The sequence below is a fragment of the Canis lupus genome, chromosome 23 (assembly GCF_003254725.2).
Source record: "Canis lupus dingo isolate Sandy chromosome 23, ASM325472v2, whole genome shotgun sequence".
NCBI classification, from domain to species: Eukaryota; Metazoa; Chordata; class Mammalia; order Carnivora; family Canidae; genus Canis; species Canis lupus.
Genome location: NC_064265.1, coordinates 1304365 through 1323052, shown reverse-complemented (window position 1 = coordinate 1323052; position 18688 = coordinate 1304365). Strand labels below are relative to the sequence as shown.

General features: G+C 46.7%; 1 protein-coding gene and 1 long non-coding RNA gene across 2 annotated transcripts in view; one reads left to right on the top strand and one right to left on the bottom strand.

The window, feature by feature from the left end:
- Nucleotides 1-12034: 12034 nt before the first annotated feature.
- Nucleotides 12035-12755, bottom strand: LOC118352036 (uncharacterized). The gene is made up of 2 exons (XR_004808460.2): nucleotides 12477-12755; nucleotides 12035-12273 (listed from the first exon to the last, which is right to left on the bottom strand). It is a non-coding gene; the product is annotated as an uncharacterized LOC118352036 (long non-coding RNA).
- Nucleotides 12756-12890: 135 nt separating this feature from the next.
- The window catches only part of ACSS1 (acyl-CoA synthetase short chain family member 1), a 58439-nt gene continuing 52641 nt past the window's right edge, over nucleotides 12891-18688 (top strand). The window contains exon 1 of the mRNA XM_025461517.3: nucleotides 12891-13203. Within this exon, the coding sequence (XP_025317302.3) occupies nucleotides 12906-13203 (298 nt within the window). The 5' untranslated portion in view covers nucleotides 12891-12905. The remainder of the gene's footprint in view (nucleotides 13204-18688) is intronic.

The following is an 18688-nucleotide window of genomic DNA, read 5'->3' as shown; positions in this document are numbered from 1 at the left end:
TCACTTTCTCAAGGTTGTATCCTTAGGGAAGCCTCTGGAAGTGGAATGCACATTCTAAGAACAGGGGAGGCGGTGAAGATCCTCTGATTACCAGGGTCCAGCTCATGGGCGAACCGGTGGTCACATCCCCTGGATGACCCTCTCCCAACAGTCTGCCTGACTTACTTCATTTAGTGTAAAACCCTCAAATTCCATCCATGTTGTTGCAAATGGCAGGATTTCCTTTTTGTGTGTGTGTGTGTGTGTGTGTGATTGAATAATATCCATTATGTATTCATTAAAAATATATATTATGTATTTATCTCATATATTTGTTATATGTATATATCTCACTTTCTTTATCTATTCATCTGTCAGTAGACAGCGAGGGGTTTATCTATTCATCTGTCAATAGACAGCTAGGGGTGCAGATATCTCAAGGTGCTGATTTCATTTCCTTTGTATCTATCCCCAGAAGTGGAATTGCTGGATCATAAGGTAGTTCTATTTATTTTATTTTATTATTTTTTTTTAATTTTTAGTCTTTTTTTTAATAACAAATTTATTTTTTATTGGTGTTCAATTTGCCAATATACAGAATAACACCCAGTGCTCATCCCGTCAAGTGCCCCCCTCAGTGCCTGTCACCCATTCACCCCCACCCCTTGCCCTCCTCCCCTTCCATCACCCCTAGTTCATTTCCCAGAGTTAGGAGTCTTCATGTTCTGTCTCCCTTTCTGATATTTCCCACACATTTTTAGTCTTTTAAAGAACTTCCATACTCTTTTCCACTGTAGCTGTATCTGCTTCTTTATTTCTTAAAGTTGTGTGTATTTCCTAAGAATAAGAACATTCTTTTACATACTTGAGTAGATACAAACTTCCGAAAATCTGATTCAACACTTTGAAAATGAACACAATATTCTAAACCTGAATAGAATACAGTAGTTCTAATACAATATAGTATCAATTAGATACAATATTAAATACAATATTCTAATGTGAATATGATATTTTTTCTAATACAAGGCTGTATGGTTATAATATGCTAAATCTGAAAAAAAAAACCAGATTTCTAAATCTGGACACAAGCCTCTTATCTAATCCCCCAGCCACATTTCAATTTTGACAATTGGTTCAATAATATCTTTTACAGCAATTTCCTTTTTCCGTACAGAATCCATCTAGAATCACAAATTACATTTAGTTGTCATGTACCTCCAATCTGGAACATTCCTCAGCCTTTCTTTGTCTTTCATGACATTGATATTTTTGAAGCACACAGATCCATTATTTTATAAGATGCTCTCTCAGTTTGGGTGTGTTTAATGTATCTTTGTGATCAGATTTCAGGTTATACAGGAATATCCCTGATATGAGCAGCTGAAAAGATTAGAAGGGTGGCTGAATAGAAAGGCGGAGGGTGGGAGAGAGGAGGGCAGGGGTGCCTGCTACCTGTTATACATCCTCCTCCATTATTTGAGTTTTTAAACAAGGACATGTAATTATTTGATAACAATGTTTTTTGAGATTTTATTTTTAAGTAATCTCTATATTTCACATGGGTCTCAAACTAACAACCCTGAGATCAAGAGCCTCATGCTCCACCGACTGAACCAGCCAGATGACCCAACAATTTTTTAAAATAAAGGAAACTTATGTTGGAAGGCACGTATTTTGGAGGTAGGTGAGTATGCTAACTGTTTTTCAAATCCTTTGAGGAGGTTAAATTTGTGGACAAGGCAGTGTATGATCTGGGAAGGAAGAGAATAAATCTCTTCCCATCTACTCAGGCATTTAGAAACTCTTGGCAGGTGATGTCCTAGGAATTCAAAACTTAAGTGCTTTAAACTTTGAAAGAGTTAGACTTTCTGCTCTGTATTTCCATATTGATGAGCTCATGCTGGGCATACAATGGAAGCGAATGAACTCTGGGCCATTCATCTTGAAATTGCTTTTGAGATTCTTTGGCCTCACTTTGGACACTGAGTAGGGGCTGCAAAGTGTTTCAGAATCTTGGGAATGTGAAGAGTGTAGTGATCACAAGGGTTTATAATGGGTGTAGTGATTTCTCTAGTAGCTCTAGGAACATAAGCCTCCCCACGAATTGTTGTGAAATACTCTATTTCCCCATTTTAACTTGGGCTCATAGATGGCCCCTATTTATAGGATTTTATCAGATAACACACAAGCTGCTTCAAACCCCGTTTTGGTGCATGATCACCTTTAGCTACACCCTCTAAGGCTGCCGAATTTTCCTCCTTTGGGAAATTTCTCATGCAGCTTTGTGCTGTCCAAATAAGCATGCCAATGTCCCTTTGTCATCACTGATGATCCCCCTTCCAGACTCTCCACTTGAGGACCTCTCAGATATGCAAAGGTTCAACAACCTTAGAATGAAAGCGTCCACCTCTCCCAGGTTTGTTGTATTCTTTCCCACATCTGGTACCTGTTGGATGACAGTAAAATGATATTCATGACATCTATGTCTAATGTAGAGATGTGGAAAGCTGCCCTTTCAGGGAATAAAGAGGAAAGGAGAGAAAATAAGTGGGAAATATCAGTGAGGGAGACCGAACATGAGAGACTTCTAACTCTGGGAAACGAACTAGGGGTGGTGGAAAGGGAGGTGGGTGGGGGGTTGGGGTGACTGAGTGACGGGCATTGAGGGGGGCACTTGACAGGATGAGCACTGGATGTTATGCTATATGTTCGCAAATTGAACTCCAATAAAAAAATACAAAAAAAAAAAAAAAAAAAGAAAGAAAAGAAAGAAAGAAAGCAAGCTGCCCTTTCAGAAACCCTTCTCCATATTAAAGGGCTTTGTCCATCACTCTGAAGTACTTCCACATCAGTTATCTGTCAGGAGGAAACTTGTAGGTACCCATGGCACTATTCTGACTTTTTTGGACACCTCTCTCCTTGAAAGTTCATCCTAGGCTGGCTGCCTTTTCCCCCCTCTTCCTTCCATTGAAAGAAAGAAGAAAGAAAAGAAGAAAGAAAGAAAGAAAGAAAGAAAGAAAGAAAGAAAGAAAGAAAGAAAGAGAAAGAAAGAAAGAAAAGGAAGGAAGGAAGGAAGGAAGGAAGGAAGGAAGGAAGGAAGGAAGGAAGGAAGGAAGGAAGGAAAGAAGGAAGGAAGACAGGAAAGCACAAAAACCAGTTAGGCATCACAAGTTTACACACTGGTGCCACCTGTTGGCAAGCACATTGATAAACTTGCTTGTAGCTTGGTATCCATCTAAATTCACCGCTGGAACATGAAGGAATTTCTGTTTTTCTACCTTCATCTTCCAACTCACCCTCTAACTCACCATCTGTGGCAATCTCCTTGTTGATTGCTTACCTTTGAAATGTTTCTGTTCACATAATTGTCTCCTTAGCCACCTTGCTAGCCTGTGGTTCAGCCTCATTTACTATTTTGGGATTTCTCTTCCACCCGTTTCCACCCAAGGCCACCTATACTGCCTCTTTTCTCTTTCCCTCTTCAACATACTGTCAGTTTTGTACAATGAGTAACATTGGATTAAATCCTGAGCAAAGGGATTATGGATGCAGCTGAATGTGGGAAGTGGGGATCTGGGATACTTTTAAAATACGTGTAGGGAACCTGTGGAGGGGTTGGAATTCCATAAAAATGACCAGTGCAAGCCCAATATTGCAAGGAAGTGTGGGTTCATGTGTGTAGTGGGGGCAGAAATCCACTTCTTTTTATCAAGTAATACAATGAAGAGGCTTTCAAGAAATTTCTGACTGAAGGCAGCCCGGGTAGCTCAGCAGTTTAGGGTCACCAGCCCAGGGCATGATCCTGGAGACCTGGGATCGAGTCCAATGTCAGGTTCCCTGCATGGAGCCTGCTTCTCCCTCTGCCTGTGTCTCTGCCTCTCTCTCTGTGTCTGTCGTGAATAAGTAAATAAAATCTTAAAAAAAAAAAAAAGAAATTTCTGATTGAGATACTCCTGTAACCCACTGCACATCTTGAACATCTCTTAATCTGGCTTTGCAAGTCTGGCTGCTGCATGGAATGTCTCTTGCTTGCCACCTGGGCTTCTCAGACATTGAGGTATGGATTCTTCTGGAAGCCTACCTGGTACTTTCACCTGTGAGACTTGGAAGTGCAAAAAGTGACAACTTATGACCAGTGGGGGATAGAGACCTTGTGAATGAATGTTCCCCTCTCCACCTCTGTGATGAGCAACTCTAACATGCATTCTACAAAACAACTTGAAGGTCTTGGTGGGACCCAGCCAGTGACCCACAGGGGTGACAAGCTGAAGAAAGGACCTTGCTGTGGCATTCCCTTCTTCTTTTTCCCTCTCCTGCTCTTTGACCACACCACTCCTCTCCTTTCCCTGGATCTCCTCCCAAGCCAAGCCATGTGCTCACAGGTGGGGTAAGATGGGGCCATTTTGCAGTGGTGACGAAAGTATAGTAGAATCTGAAAGAACTCTCATGATCTAAAATTCCATCTGCGCACCCAAACTGGCTTTACTGAATCCAGTAAACAAAGCTTGAATCTGATCAAACAGCCATTTTTGTAAGTCTAAATGATATCTAGTCACTGTCCCAATTGTTAGGAAAGGAGATGGTTTTCGTATTATGTACACATGGTCTGAAAATTATGAGGGTCTATTTGTTCGTTTCTCCTTGTATTTCTGTCAATTTTTACTTTATGCTTTTGGAGTTGTATTTTCCAGTGTGTACAAGTTACGAATTTCTGGATCTTTCTAGTGACCATTTACCATATGTAGTTTCCATCTTTATCTCCTGTCTTATTTCTGAATTATTGTCCATTTTGTCTGATGTTTAATTCATATTTATTTGGTAAATATTTTCCATGCTTTCACTATCAATTTTCCATATATTTATACTTTTACATTAAGGTATATCTCTTGAAAAAGTATCCAGTTGGGGTTTTTTTTATCCATTCCAACAATCTTTGTCTTTAACAAGAGAATTTACTCCATTTACATAGAATAAATTTATTGACCTTTTTGAATTTATCTTCACTAATTTATTTTTATGTGTGTTTAAGAATATTTCCCACCATTTCTTTCTTTTCTTTTAAACTTGTTTCTCCTTTCTTTCCATATCTCAGATTGCTTCGACTTTCTTATTACATTTTCCCTGCTACTAGACTAAAAATGATAGATTCTGTTTCTATTTGTGGTTAATCTAGAAATTCTAATAGTCCTATTTATTTAAATTTAAAACTCTTAGCCACTGGAAGGATTATAGGATGCTACTCCCATCCACTTCTGTACCCCTGTTGTTCAGGATTTTGTCTCCATCTTGATTATTAACTTCACCTAGTAAATATTTTTGTTACAATTATATTGCAAATGCTTGTTTCCATTTACCCACAAGTGTAACAGTTTCCTTGCTCACCCTCCTCTTGCATTTCTGGTCTTCCTTTGGGGCTAATTACTTCTCTTCCTGAAGTAATTCATTAGTGAGGGAGTAGAGCGGAGAACTTGATTAGTTTTTGTTTTGTACTTTGTGCTTGTTCTTGAAAAGTGATTTCACTAACTACACTATTCACAGTTGACAATTATTTTCCTGTAATAGTTTAAAGATATCTCACCTATGCCAGCTGTCAATCTAATCACCTGCGTGGGTGATCCACGTTTTGTTTCTGTTTTTATGACCTGCGGCTTGTCTCATGTTTGGTTTCTGACAGTATAACTATAATCTGTATAGGTGTTGATTCCATTTTATTTAATTGGCTTAGAATTTGTGCACTTCAGAGGCTGAGTATGTCTTTCATTAATTCTGGGAAATGTGCAGCTTTTAATGCACTGAATATTGTCTCTTCTCATTGTTTCCTCTGGAACTTCAAATGTGTGTGTTCCACAGCACAGTCTTGCATCTTCTTTTGCAAATTTCCTAAACTTTTGACTTTGTGCTACAATTTCTCTTTAATGGGAGAAATTTGATTACTTAATTATAGCTATTACTGATGTGATGTTTGGACACATATCTCTTGATCCTGTTTTATTTTCTTATTTACCATCCTTGCTTGTTCCTTTCTTATCCTACTCATTCTAGCTTTTTTTTTTTCCTGATTGACCAACTTTTGTTTCATTTCCTTCACCAATGGTACATTCTCCATTTCTAGTTTTCTAGAATTATTTCTAATTTCTAAGAACACACTCTATTTGTGTTTTGGGCTGTAGTTTCTTCCCCAAATTCCACCATTTGCCTTCCATCTGCCAGGGGGCTCTCCTCAGGGTTTCTCTTAGCCATGGTGTTATGGACCAAATGTTTGTGTGCCTCCAAAACTAGTGTGTTGAGATCCTAACCCCAGTGTGCTGGCATCAGGAGCTGGCACCTTTGGGAGATGCTGAGGTCATGAGGGTGGAACCTCCATGACTGGGTTTAGTGCCCTTGTGAAAAGACCCCAGAGTGCTTGCTCGCCCCTTCCACCGTGTGAAGACACAGTGAAATGATGACTGTGAGCGAAGAAGAGGGTTCTCCCCACCAGACACTGAATCTGCTGGCACCTCGTCTTGGACTGCCTTGCCTCCAGAACGATGAGAAATTAACTTCTGTGTTGAAGTCACCCAATTGGTAGAACTTGTTATAGCAGCCCAAATAGACTAAGACATGAAGCCTATCTTTCCTCAATTTATCAGGATTTTAAATAAATTATTTCATGTCCCTGGTCTACCAGGGTCTCTCTCTCTCTCTCTCTCTCCCTCCTCCTCTTCTCTGTTATAACAGACGTCTCATCTCCTTAACCAAAGTATCTGTCCCTTGAGTTCAGGACTGCCACACTGCCTTGGACACAATCAATTTTTGTTTATGAACTCACTAAAGAGACAAAGACTGTTTCAGGGGTCTCATTATTCAGAAAATGCTCCTGGACTTCCTTTGGTGGTGTCATGGTCTCAAGGAATGTATTGTGTTCTGGTTGACCTGTCCTGTAGTACAAACATTAGGTTTCCCAGACAGGAGAGGAAGCAATTTTAAGATTAAATGTAGATGTCTCATAAAAAAGAATGAAATCTTGCCATTTGCAACAACATAGATGGATCTGGAGAGTATAATGCTAGGTAAATTATGTCAGAGAAAGACAAATACCACATAATTTCACTCATATGGAATTTCTTTTTCATATGTAGAACTTAAGAAAAACAAATGAGCAAAGGGGAAACAGAGAGAGAGAGAGAAATGGAGAAAAACTAAGAAACAGACTCTTAATTATAGAGAACAAACTGATGGTTACCAGAGGAGAGGTGGGGGGAGTGGGTGAAATGGGGGGATAGGGAATAAAAACTAGATTTATGATGAAATAAAGTTAAATGCAGAATTCATCACTAGGTGGCAGTGTTGGCCAGCTTTAAATTTATCAAAACTCCCCGCTGTCAGAAATTTGATACTAGATTTATATTTTCTATCACTGATTTTCTGATCCAATTGATGTGTATACATCCTCCTGGATTCTCAGCTGATGCTTTCAGGGTTGGGGATCCTGTTTAATCTGTCGTTGGGACCCCCAGGGACTGGCCCCAGAGAAAGCAGTGTCCACTCCAGGTGATCTCTTTCCTGCCATGGTCTTTGTCTCAAAGTTGTGCTTGTATGTAGACCCTCACATTTGGGTTGATTGAGTTGAGAAGCTGGGGAGCCCATAGAAGCATTCCTGAGGCCATTGGCAGAGATAGGAAGAGTGGTTTCAGCTGCCTTTGCCCTCTTGGGGCAGGAAAAGGGGCCTGACGATTCATACCTGCCCAAAGACTGCTCCTTTGTTTCCCTTCCTCCCTTGTGGACTCTCACAATGGAGGATCCAAGCATCCAGAGTGATCACTGCAGGCAAGTGTCTGAGCAAGGATACTCACTGCACTGAGATCATGAAGGGGACAGGGTAGGCTGCTGGTGGGCCTTTGATTAGGAGTGAGTAGACTTTGCAGACCTCTGCCAGAGGATGAAATCACCAGATGAACTATGAGGTCAAGTTACTCCTGGCCATCCTGGCACATGTGGGAAATCCACACAGTGCTCAGGATGACTGTCCTAGTTTGGGAGTTGGTTTCTCTGACCTGGCTGTCTCGTCCACTTTGCCTTCTGGAATATAAGCCTCCTTCTCCTGTTACCTCCCCACCGAGTCACCATTTGAGCTCAGAGGGAACTCCAAGATTGAGATGAGAATACTTTTCCCTAGCTGTCCACTCCCTCAATTTTATTTTATGCAAGTTGAAATACAAACCTTCCCAGGCAAAACCGGCTGCCATTCTCAGAAGCTGCTGGACTAGAAACCCGCCTGGCCACCAATCCCTGGTTGCACTTCTGTCCAAGATGAAGCCACTTCTAGTTGGGCCAGCTTTAAAGAAAACCGCAAACTGTGCTCCTGACTGCATCAGTCAGGTGTGAGCTGGGGCAGATGTGATGTCTCTGTTGAAGCCCTAAAGTAGTGTGAGGAACAGTGGTTGTCTTCATCTGGCGGGGGCAGTGCCCATTGAGCTGAGGTGAGGCAGTCTACTGAGTGCAAAGCCAAAGAAAGACAAGGAATAGGGAGAAGGCAGGGCATGAGATCTCCAAAGCTGAAGTGCAGCCATCAAACATATCATGGAGTCTCCCACACTGGCAAAAGCTGTGATTTTTGTAAAAACTGAAAAAGAAAACCTTTGGATATTAAATCTGGCATATTTTTATGGGGATGAATATACCACTTGGAATTTTAGAGCTAAAGGGTTAAGAATTTGGCTACAATTGTTCTTTTTGTAGATAAGAAAACTGAGGCCTATAGGGGAAAGAAGAGAAAGAAAACTGAGTCCTGGAGACATCAGGGGACTTGCCACATGGTGAGCTGGGGGTAGAGCAGAGGGTCTGGTCTCGTCTCCTAGCTCCCTGTCTAATGCTGTCTGTCTACTCGGCTTCCTCAAGGGCTGATGAAGGAGGAAGCCAGGGTTTGATCTATGGGTGATGGTGGCCATGGCTCAAAGTTCTTACAGCTTGGCCCTCGGAGGGACCCTCATGTGTCTGTGTGATTAGCACTAATAATCACCAGCCTGGCATTGGGTGAGAGCGGCAGGTGCGGTCGGCACAGTAAGATTGTCCACTCAGGAGAAGCAGCTCAGATACTGAAGAGAGGGGACGTGGGCATGGGGGGCCTTGCTCTGCCTTCTCTTGGCCCTGTGGACCCCAGCAGTTAGAGGATTGGTTCTTCCAGCTGTCAACAACTACCAGTCATACGAGATGCCACCGTCTTGACTGACGATGCTCGTGTATGGGGTGGGGTGGGGTGGGGAATTCATGGAGGTGAACCCAGGGATGGAAGTCCTTTCTGCAGGTTTGTGGATAAATGACACCCCTAGCTTTTCATACTCATGGAGAGCTAGGGGAAGCTCAGTTTCCAGAACTTGGTGTTGATGAAATTGAGTTAGCATATTACTAGAACTGACAGAGAACAGACCCCACCACAAAGTCTGGCTGCTGTTCATGCAGCACTGCCCTCAGATAGGAGGTCCCCCAGCTCCACGGGGACATTTGGCTGCCAGCCCAGTGCCACTTGGTGTTGGTCCTGGTTTTCAGATCCTGTCTTGCTTTTTGGTGGTGAACCCTCCCACTCTGTGGTTGCTGTGCATTGTTGGGTGAACCCCGCAGGCCATAGGGTTGGGCAGCTTATCCACAGGGATCTGGTGCGCCGGGTTACAGGATGGGAGACAAAGGTTGTGCTGCAGCTGTATGGGAATCATTGAGTCCCCACTGCTGAAGTGGACGGATACAAACCTCCCCACACGTTGTTATTACCACTGAGGTCATGGGAACATTGGGAAAGGGGAGCCTGGGGGGAAGGTTTCCCTGACACCCTTGGGAAACCACTCCCAGACTTCCAGCCAACCAGGTGTTCTCCTTCTTCTGACCTGCTTCAGGCTTTTATTATTGAATTTTTGTTTTGGTTTTACTTTGTATTTCAGTCACCTGAGCCAGTGTCTTTCTCATCGCCTCTTTCCCCCCTAGTGGCAACCCTAAACTCAAGGGCTGTGCTTGGTTCATCCCTGTCAGCCCTTAGCCCTGGGCCCTGCACACAGGAGGGGCTCCACAGATATCCTTTGCACGTCATTGAAGAGAAGTGTGGAGTGAAGAGAACAGGAAAGGAAGAGATGCAAGGTGGGTAAGCAGAGAGGTGTGAAGGGTTTTGGGGGGCACCTGACTTTATGGTGAAGATTTGGTGAATCAGTGCTAGGTCTTGCTGGCTAGGAACAGGCAGCTCTCCCAGGCCCATTATTAACAAAACTGTTTCTTAGGAAATCCAAGTGCTCCGGGTAATATAGGTGCCTAAGAAGGCAAATGGCAAAGGGGCTGTTGGTGGGCTATTCTCTCCAAAATGAACATCAGGCCTAAGATGTAAAGTAAGCCCTAGCTTCTCAGGGGAAACCTCCCAGGCCTCTCTACTTCTGCATCTACCAATGTACAGCTTTTAGCTCCAAGGCCTTTGCTCTGGGCCTCTTGGGGAGAAAACGTGACAAGCACTGCCTGGATGGTCTGCTGCTCTCTTAGCACCACTGGGGGCCCATGGAAGCAGTCCTGTGGATATGGCGGGGCCAGGCAGTCAGTGGCTCTACTTTGTTCTAGTTCTGGGACATGTGCTTCTTGGCCGCAGAAAGGATAGCCTTGGCCTCAGGGGCCCCCAGGGCTGTGACACTCAGAAGGAAGGTCCCCAGGTCCTCTCTTGGGTAATGGGCTGCAGGAAGTGCAATTCTATACCACCTGAATTCTGAAATGTTTTATGTACACATAATCACTTCTCTTTACCCAACCTGAAGGAAACAAGAATTGTGTACTGAAGGAAACAAGAATTGTGTACTTCTTGATTTTTAAAAAAGGTTTATTTATTTGGTGGGGGAGGGGGCAGAGAGAGAAGGAGAAAGAGTCCTAAGCAAACTCCCCACTGAGCTTGAAGCCCGATGTGGGGCTCGATCTCATAACCCTAAGATCACAACCTGAGCTGAAACCAAAAGTTGGACGCTTAACCAACTGTTCTACCTAGGTGCCCTTGTTCTTCTTTATTTTAAAGTTGAGTCAGTTCTATGTACTTTTCTCATCATTCTCATGGGATCTCTTCCTCTGGAAGGCTACATGGGCTCCCTTATGGCATCACTGCTGACTTCCAAGAAAGCCATTGCTGCAGCTGGGGCCTCACAGGGCCTAGGTCTGGGTCTGTAGGGAGGAATGCCTCCCACCTTCCAGCATCAGAGCAACCCACCAGCCTGAATTTGAGAGATGTGGCGGGCAGGTTCCTCCTCCTAATGGAGCAGCCCACTATCACTGACACACACAGGATAAAGTGTTAGTGGCAGTCTTTGGGACTGCCTGCCACAGTTATAATCTTCACTGACAATTTTATATTTTCCTTTTTTTTTTTTTTTAAAAAGATTTTATTTATTTATTTATTTGAGAGAGAGAGGGAGAGTAGCGGGGAGAGGGCCAGAGGGAGAGGGAGAAGCAGACTTCCCGCTGAGCAGGGAGCCCGATATGGGGCTTCATCCTAGGACCCTGGGATCATGACCTGAGCTGAAGGTAAATGCTTAACTGACTGAGCCACCCAGGGGCCCCAACAATTTTGTAATCTTCTATTAAAAATGAGGATTCAGGCCAAATGGTGAAGCAGATACTGTGGTGGGAGTGGGAATGCTGGGTGAGTGCTGCTTTTCTACCTGAACACCGTGTGCTCTTTAGTAAGCCTGTTTATTTCTTTGGGATATCTTTTCTCATTTGTTCCACCAGGGCACTGGTAATTGGTGGGACTTGATAGCTGTAGATAATTTTTAAACTAAGTAAACAATGCATTTGGCACAGAGCGAGGCACATGTCTAATGCTAGCTATTGTGACTCTTCAGCAGCCTTAAAATCCTCTATTCTCTGGCAGGAGACAGGCACAGCACACACACACCACACACACACACACACACACACACAGCAGGGTGTGGACTTGAACTTCCAGTGGAAGCTCTTCTGAGACATTCTCTCCTGCCAGGTCGTTCCCTCTGCAGGTTTTATAGCTAACAGGAAGGAATCTTTCCTAGACCCAAGGAACTCAACCAACCAGTTTTCCAAATCCCCTTTCTCCTCTATTTGCCTTCTTTATTATGCCTTTATGTCTTGGGTGTTGAAATACTTAAGAATCGGGTTGAGGCAACTTCCTATGAGTTTCCTTCTATCTTCCTTGGCGTGACAACAAAAACAGGGTCTCCAGTACTGAGCTTCTTGTGTGCCCGTTGCAGGCCAGACGTCCACAGATACTATCGCATTTAATCTTGACTGCGGCCCAGGGGAAAGAGGTGTTACTCCTGTTTCCTAGGAAAGGAAAACACAGGGACACAGGGAGTTTAGGAAACTTGCCCAAGGTCACAGAGCTGGAAAAGTCAAGGTTTAACCCAGGCCACAGATGCTGGAGCGACGGTACCCAGCTCGGTACCCAGCTCGTTTGGCCCAAGGGGGCGGCTTAGGTGTGTTCTGGAGGGCGGGGGCAGGCTGGCCCGGCTCGCTGACAGGCTCACCCTCCAGGGCGCACAGGAGGGTCGATGCTTTGACCTCGGCCTCTGAGATGCTGCAAGGACCTCGCCCTGGTGGCCTCAGACCTACTGAGCCGCTCTGGGCCGGGCCGGGCCTGCGACGCACGTGTCGCTGGTGTCTTTGGTTTTTTGTTTTGTTTTGTTTTGCGCTGTGGGGTCCCGGAGAGCCGCGAACTGAAACCGAAACGGCCCGACGCCCGGCGTCAGGCCCCGCCCGGCACGTGGGGGAGCCTCCGGCCGCGCCCCGACGCCCCCTGTCCCGCGGCGGCCGGCGCTGGGCGAGGAGACGGGGCGGGGGGCGGAGACGGGGCGGGGCGGAGACGGGGCGGAGACGGGGCGGGGCCCGAGGCTGTGAGCCGCGGCCCCTGCTCGTGGTCCGGCTCGGGGCTCGGAGCGCCGCGGGCGTCGGGCGAGATGGCTGCGCGCGGCCTGGGGCGCGGCCTGGGGCTGCTGGTGCGCGGCCTGTGCGGGCGGCCGGGGCGGGCGGGGCGGGCGGGGCGGGCGGCGCGCGGGCTCAGCGCCTCCCCCGCGGCCGCGCAGCCGGGCTCGTACGAGGCACGGAGCGCCCTGGCCGCGCGGGAGCCCGCCGCCTTCTGGGGGCCGCTGGCGCGCGACGCGCTGGTGTGGGACGCCCCGTACCACACCGTCTGGGACTGTGACTTCGGCAGCGGCAGGATCGGCTGGTTCCTGGGAGGCCGGCTGAACGTGTCCGGTGAGTGGGCCGCGGGGTCCAGGCGAGGCCCCTCGTGCAGCCCCTGCGGCCGCTGCCCAGCCGTGCGCCTCGCCGCCGCCGCCGCCCGCCCGCGCCCGCGCCCCGCGCCCCGCGCCCCGCGCCCCGCGCCCCGCGCCCGCTCCTCCATCCACCGCCCGCAGAGCTGGGCGCGGGGCTCCGTGCGCTCGGGGCGCGGCTGCGGCTGCGGCTGCGGCTGCGGCTCCCCCGGGCCGGCCTGCGGCGAGGGGCCAAGGGCGCGGGGCGCGGCGCGGCGGGGCCCCCGCTGCGGTTCCCAGCGACTCGCGTGGGGAGAAGGTGCCGTACGGACGGACCGAGTGGCGGGAGCGGGGCAGGGAAAAGTCCCGCCAGTAGCAGGAGTCAGCTCTGTCCTCGCCCTGCGGCCTGCGGGCGGGCAGTGGGCGCCTCCCGACCCTCGCGGTTTGCCCGGGACCTCCCGGCGGTCGAGGCCCCAGAAGCCGGCCCCGCCAGCCAGCCAGTCTTCGGCAGCCGCGAACACCGGATCCACCAGCGTTCCCTGAAGACTTGCGAGAGGCGGTGGGCACACTGCGCCCCAGGCCACAGAAGGAGGAGGCCCAGGGGCGGCGGCGGTCCTGGCCAGGCCGGGAGGAGGGGGGTGCGGTTAGGCCCCCGGGGCAGGACGGGACCTGCAGCCACCTGCGGTCGTCAGAGGGCCGCCCGACGGCCCGGACCGCGGCGCTGGAGGGAGGCCAGGAGCTTCAAGGGAAGGGCCTGTACAGCTTCAGGCAGGGCAGTGACCGGGCCTGAACTCCCAGGTAGGACCTGGTGTCTGGCATAACTCCGCCACGCACTGGCCCAGTTTTTCTACTCCTCTGAACTTTGGTCCGTCCCCCCCAGGCCCCGCCCTTACCCATATAAACTGGGCAATCATGCCCACCCGCTAGTCTGGTTGTGAGAACGCAGTGCTAGAAGGTGGGCAACAGCCCAGCACTTCTTGGTCAGCAGTAAGCAGTGGTGAATTCAAGTTATTACATTCAGAAATAGCTATAAAATTATGGGTAGTGTGTTCCAGTTAACTTCCAGACAAAGAAACTTAAGGGAACTTTGGACCAGATCTATGTTTTTTTCGTATTGTATTACTTTGCTGGTTTAATCAAAATGAGCCACTTACTAGATAAGTGTTTTCTCTAAAATTGAGTCAGCAGCAAGTGTCCTTGAACTAGTGAGAAAAAAAAGTAAACCCTTAGGTTTGCAGAGTTGGTGGAACGTGCCTTTAAAGGGAAGGAGAGCAACCCACAGCAGAAATGTGCAGAAAGTGCAGCTCCTAGAGGCTGCTTCTGGAATGGGAGGCCTGAGGCCACTGTGAACATTCACGGCTGGCTTGTGTCCACTTGTAGCCTCTCACTCTTTGATAAGACAGTGGGGATGGACATCCCGGGTCAGGGGCAAGGCCCTTGTGAACCTCACTCAGTCAGGACTGGGTGTGGTCAGCAAGCAATTCTTCTTCTTCCTTTACGGCTACCAAAGAAAGCAGCTGAGCTTCAGAAACTGTTGTGTTGAAAGACAGCTTTTCGCAACTTCCTACCTCTAGGGCATATGCTTGCGCACTCATTTGTCAGGAAAGCTCTGCCCTTTGCTAGTGTCTGCAAACCACACAGGTGACAGTATGGTAAAGGGCTAGGCTGTAGCTGCCCTGGGACCTGGGAAGCACCTAAAAAGTTGTTGGCCTGATCTTTAGTCAAAACAATGATGGTTTGTTCCAAAGAAGCGTTGCTCTCAAAATTGCCATTAGCCTCTTCAGGAGGATCTGTGCTAGCAGTTCTCAAGGTGGGGTCCCCAGACTAGTAGCATTAATATCATCTAGAAACACGAGTTCTCAGACCCCATCCGAGACTATCAAAATCAGAAACCTTGGGAGTGGGCTCCTGCCATCTGTGTGTTTGTGTGTTTAAAGATTTTATTTATTTATTTATTTATTATTTATGTATGTATGTATGTATTTATTTATTTATTTATGAGGAAAGAGAGCAAGCATGAGAGGAAGAGGGACAAGCAGACTCCACACTGAGCATGGAGCTTAATGCAGGGCTTGACCTTATGACCTTGAGATCATGAACTGAGCTAAAAATCACAAGTCGGATGTTTAGCCAACTCAGCCACCCAGGTGCCCCCATCTGTGTTCTTAACAAGCTCTCTAGGTGCTCCTGATGCACATTCAAGGTGTAGAACCACCGACCTCTCTATACCCCAGACCAGTGCAAATGAAGGTACTTCTGAAATAGTCAGGATTGGGATTAGTGTCCTGGAGATGACTCCTTGAAGCAAACAAAAATGGTATATGGGTAACGAATGGGTATAATGGTCCGGGATATATCTAGCGTCACACCTAGGTTTGAATCCTTGCTTTCCCCTTAGTGTTCTTTGCATGCGTTTCCTCATCTGTAAAGATAGTGTGCAACTAAACTCTCTTCTAGTTACTGTTGTTGCCTATCCAACCACCCCAAGCTTAGTGACATAAAGCAGCAACCGTCTTATTATTCTCCCGGATTCTGTGGGTCAGGACTTTGGACAGGGCATGATGGGTAAGCTCTAGGGGTTGGCTTATTTTTGCTTCTGAAGGCTGTCTGGGGCTGTTGCAGCTGCCCTGCTTCTCACTCCCAAATCTGAGGCCTGGCCTGAGATGACTGCAGGCTGCGCCGAGCTGGAACTGTGGCCGGAAGCACCTCCACAGGGCTTGTCACAGGATGGGTGACCAGAGGTCTCAGAGACCAATACTCAGAGCCAAGCTGCTAGCCTTCTTCTGACCAGCGATGTACGTACGACCTGGGGACATCTGGGACTGTTGTTAGCAGCAAAGGAGAAAACGCTTGTAAAGCATTCCTTGCACCCAACCCCTGGCTTTTGTTATTTATTAATGAATCATGGGGAAGACTGCAGCCTTGAACTTGGCCTTCAGCAGTGTTACTGGAATGCTGCTTCCTCTGAACAGAACCACATGGGTTTGCATGTGATCAGTCTGGGATAAGCGGGAAGCAGGCTAGGGAAGGCATGCAGGTGGCTAACATGACTCAAAATTCATCCTGGGTCTCTGGAATAGGCAGGTCACCAGGTGGGGCCATGGTGTCAGAGGCCTCCTGGGCAGGGCAAGGACAGCCTCCAGTTGCTTCTATTACATTTATGTAAACTACTTTGCAGAAGGTTCTTTGGAAAGCCAAGATCTAAAAAGGATACATTTTTTAAAATTAAGTTTTTGATTTTAATTCCTGTAGAGTTAACATATCGTGTTATATCAGTTCCAGGGGTACAATATAGTGTGATTCAACAATTCTATACATTATTCAATGCCCATCAAGATAAATGTACCCTTAATCCCCTTCACCTATTTCACCCATCCCCTTCACACACCTCCCCCCTGATATTTGCAAGTGACATAGCTGATAAAGGGTTAGTATCTAAAAAGAGTTCTTACCAGTCTTTAAAATTTGGCTTTGTCTTTTGCAGCCCTCAACAGGTAAAAGTTTGTGCTCTGTGGCACATAAAGTCAGGATGTCAGGAAGTTGCAAATATAGAACTGGAGAGTAATCACGTGTGTTGCTTTCAAAGCGCACAGCTAAATTAGGTTTTCTTTCTTTCTTATTTTTAAAGATTTTATTTATTTATTTGGGAAACAGAGCATGAGCAGGGGGTGGGACAGAGGGAGAAGCAGAAACAGACTCTCCTCTGAGCAGGGAGCCTGACTCGAGGCTTGATTCCAGGACCCTGGGATCGTGACCTGGGCTGAAGCCAGACACTTAACTGACTGAGCTACCAGGTGCCCCTAAGTTCTGTTTTTATAAGGACCAAATTCAGAGTCAGATTTTTTTTTTTATAAGGGTTTTCTTACTTCTAAGCAAGGGTGTAGAAAAACTATTTTTATTTGGCCATTGAATACAGAGATTTCTGGATTCTTTTTGGAGCATGAGTTGAAGCTATGGAAACCATTTGCTGTGCTTTTCTCCTCTTTATGACTGTACCTCTCATAATGCAGAAGGTAGACACACTGAGATTGGCAAGATGCTGCATTTCTGTGCTTCATTTTTCTCTCAGGGATGAACTTTTATTTTTGCGGAAGTTTTATTTTTTTATTTTTTTATTTTTTATTTTTTTTATTTTTGCGGAAGTTTAAATGAAAGTGTGACTCCTGGCCCTAGGGGGCGGGTCTTCCTGAGGAGACTGGATTCTTCCCAGTTGTCAGATGCATGACTTACTTTAAATAGCAGATGCTTCTGGAAATGTTGGCAAATACAATTTGTGACTGATGTAATTTCTTAAAATGTGCCAGGGAGAATTTCTATTTAAAGAAAGTGCATTGTGAATCCTTTTGTGAATATTAACTCTTTCATTTCTTTTGATTAAAATTGAATTTCCATACGTGGGTTCACTTAGAGTCAGGGAGGGGAAGAGATGTGTTTAAACAAATGACAAGAAGTTTTTGAAAATTCCTACATAAGTGTGTGCCATCTTTATAATGGAAATGATAATCCTATTGTAATCCTTTTTTAAAAACAAAACTCAGGGGCACCCAGGTGGCTCAGTCAGTTAAGCATCTGACTCTTGATTTCCGCTCAGGTCCTCATCTCAGAGTCTTGGGATCCACCAGCCCTGCGCAGGTCTGGCTCCATGCTCAGCAGGGAGTCTTCTTGTCCCTCTGCCTCTCCTCCCGATTGTGCTCTCTCTCTCCCAAATAAATCAAATCAAACCCTCAAAACCCCTGAGCCACCAGTAGGCGTTTGCTTAACTGTTTGCAGAGTTGCGTTAGGGAGGGTGCAGACCTGTTCTTAGGAACACGATGGAGCCTCATCTCACTTCATCCTTGTGACACTGATGTGAAGTGGTTGGTGGTCCCACTGCACAGATGTGGAAGTGAAGGCTCCAATTCATGTATAGCGATGAACACTACAGAAGATGCCCAATGCCCCGGGGCCTGCATTCTATCTAGATGAACCACACATCAGTGACAAGTGAATCCACATTGGGATAACTTGCTCAAGGTTATGTAGCTGCTAAGGGGAGAATTATCCCCCCCACCCCAACCCCATGATAAAGGAATCTTAGGGACATGGTCCTTGTCCTCAGGGACTTGTAACCTAGACGAGGAGGACTTAGCAAAGCCAGCATTGTGTCCCAGAGTGGGGACCACTGAGCAGGTAAGTAAGCATTAGATGGTGTGAGCTACCAGGTGACAGGGAGCCAGAGCTCACTGTGTGTTGGGGAGTTGGAAAAGGCTTGCAGGAGGAGGTGGGGTTTGAGCGGAGCCTTGGATCACACCAGGTCCTTGACTGCTTGTTCTTGGAAATGGAATTTTCTTGTCCCGCTGCCCAGGTCTTCGGGTGGAGGGTTTGTTTTTAAATGTGGAAGAGGAAGAATTTTCTTCCTTCTACCCTCCCTCCCTTCTTTCTTTTCCTCCCTGCAGTTGAGGCAATAGCAGGTGTTAAAAGCTAACACATCCACAGCGTTTTAGGGCTAC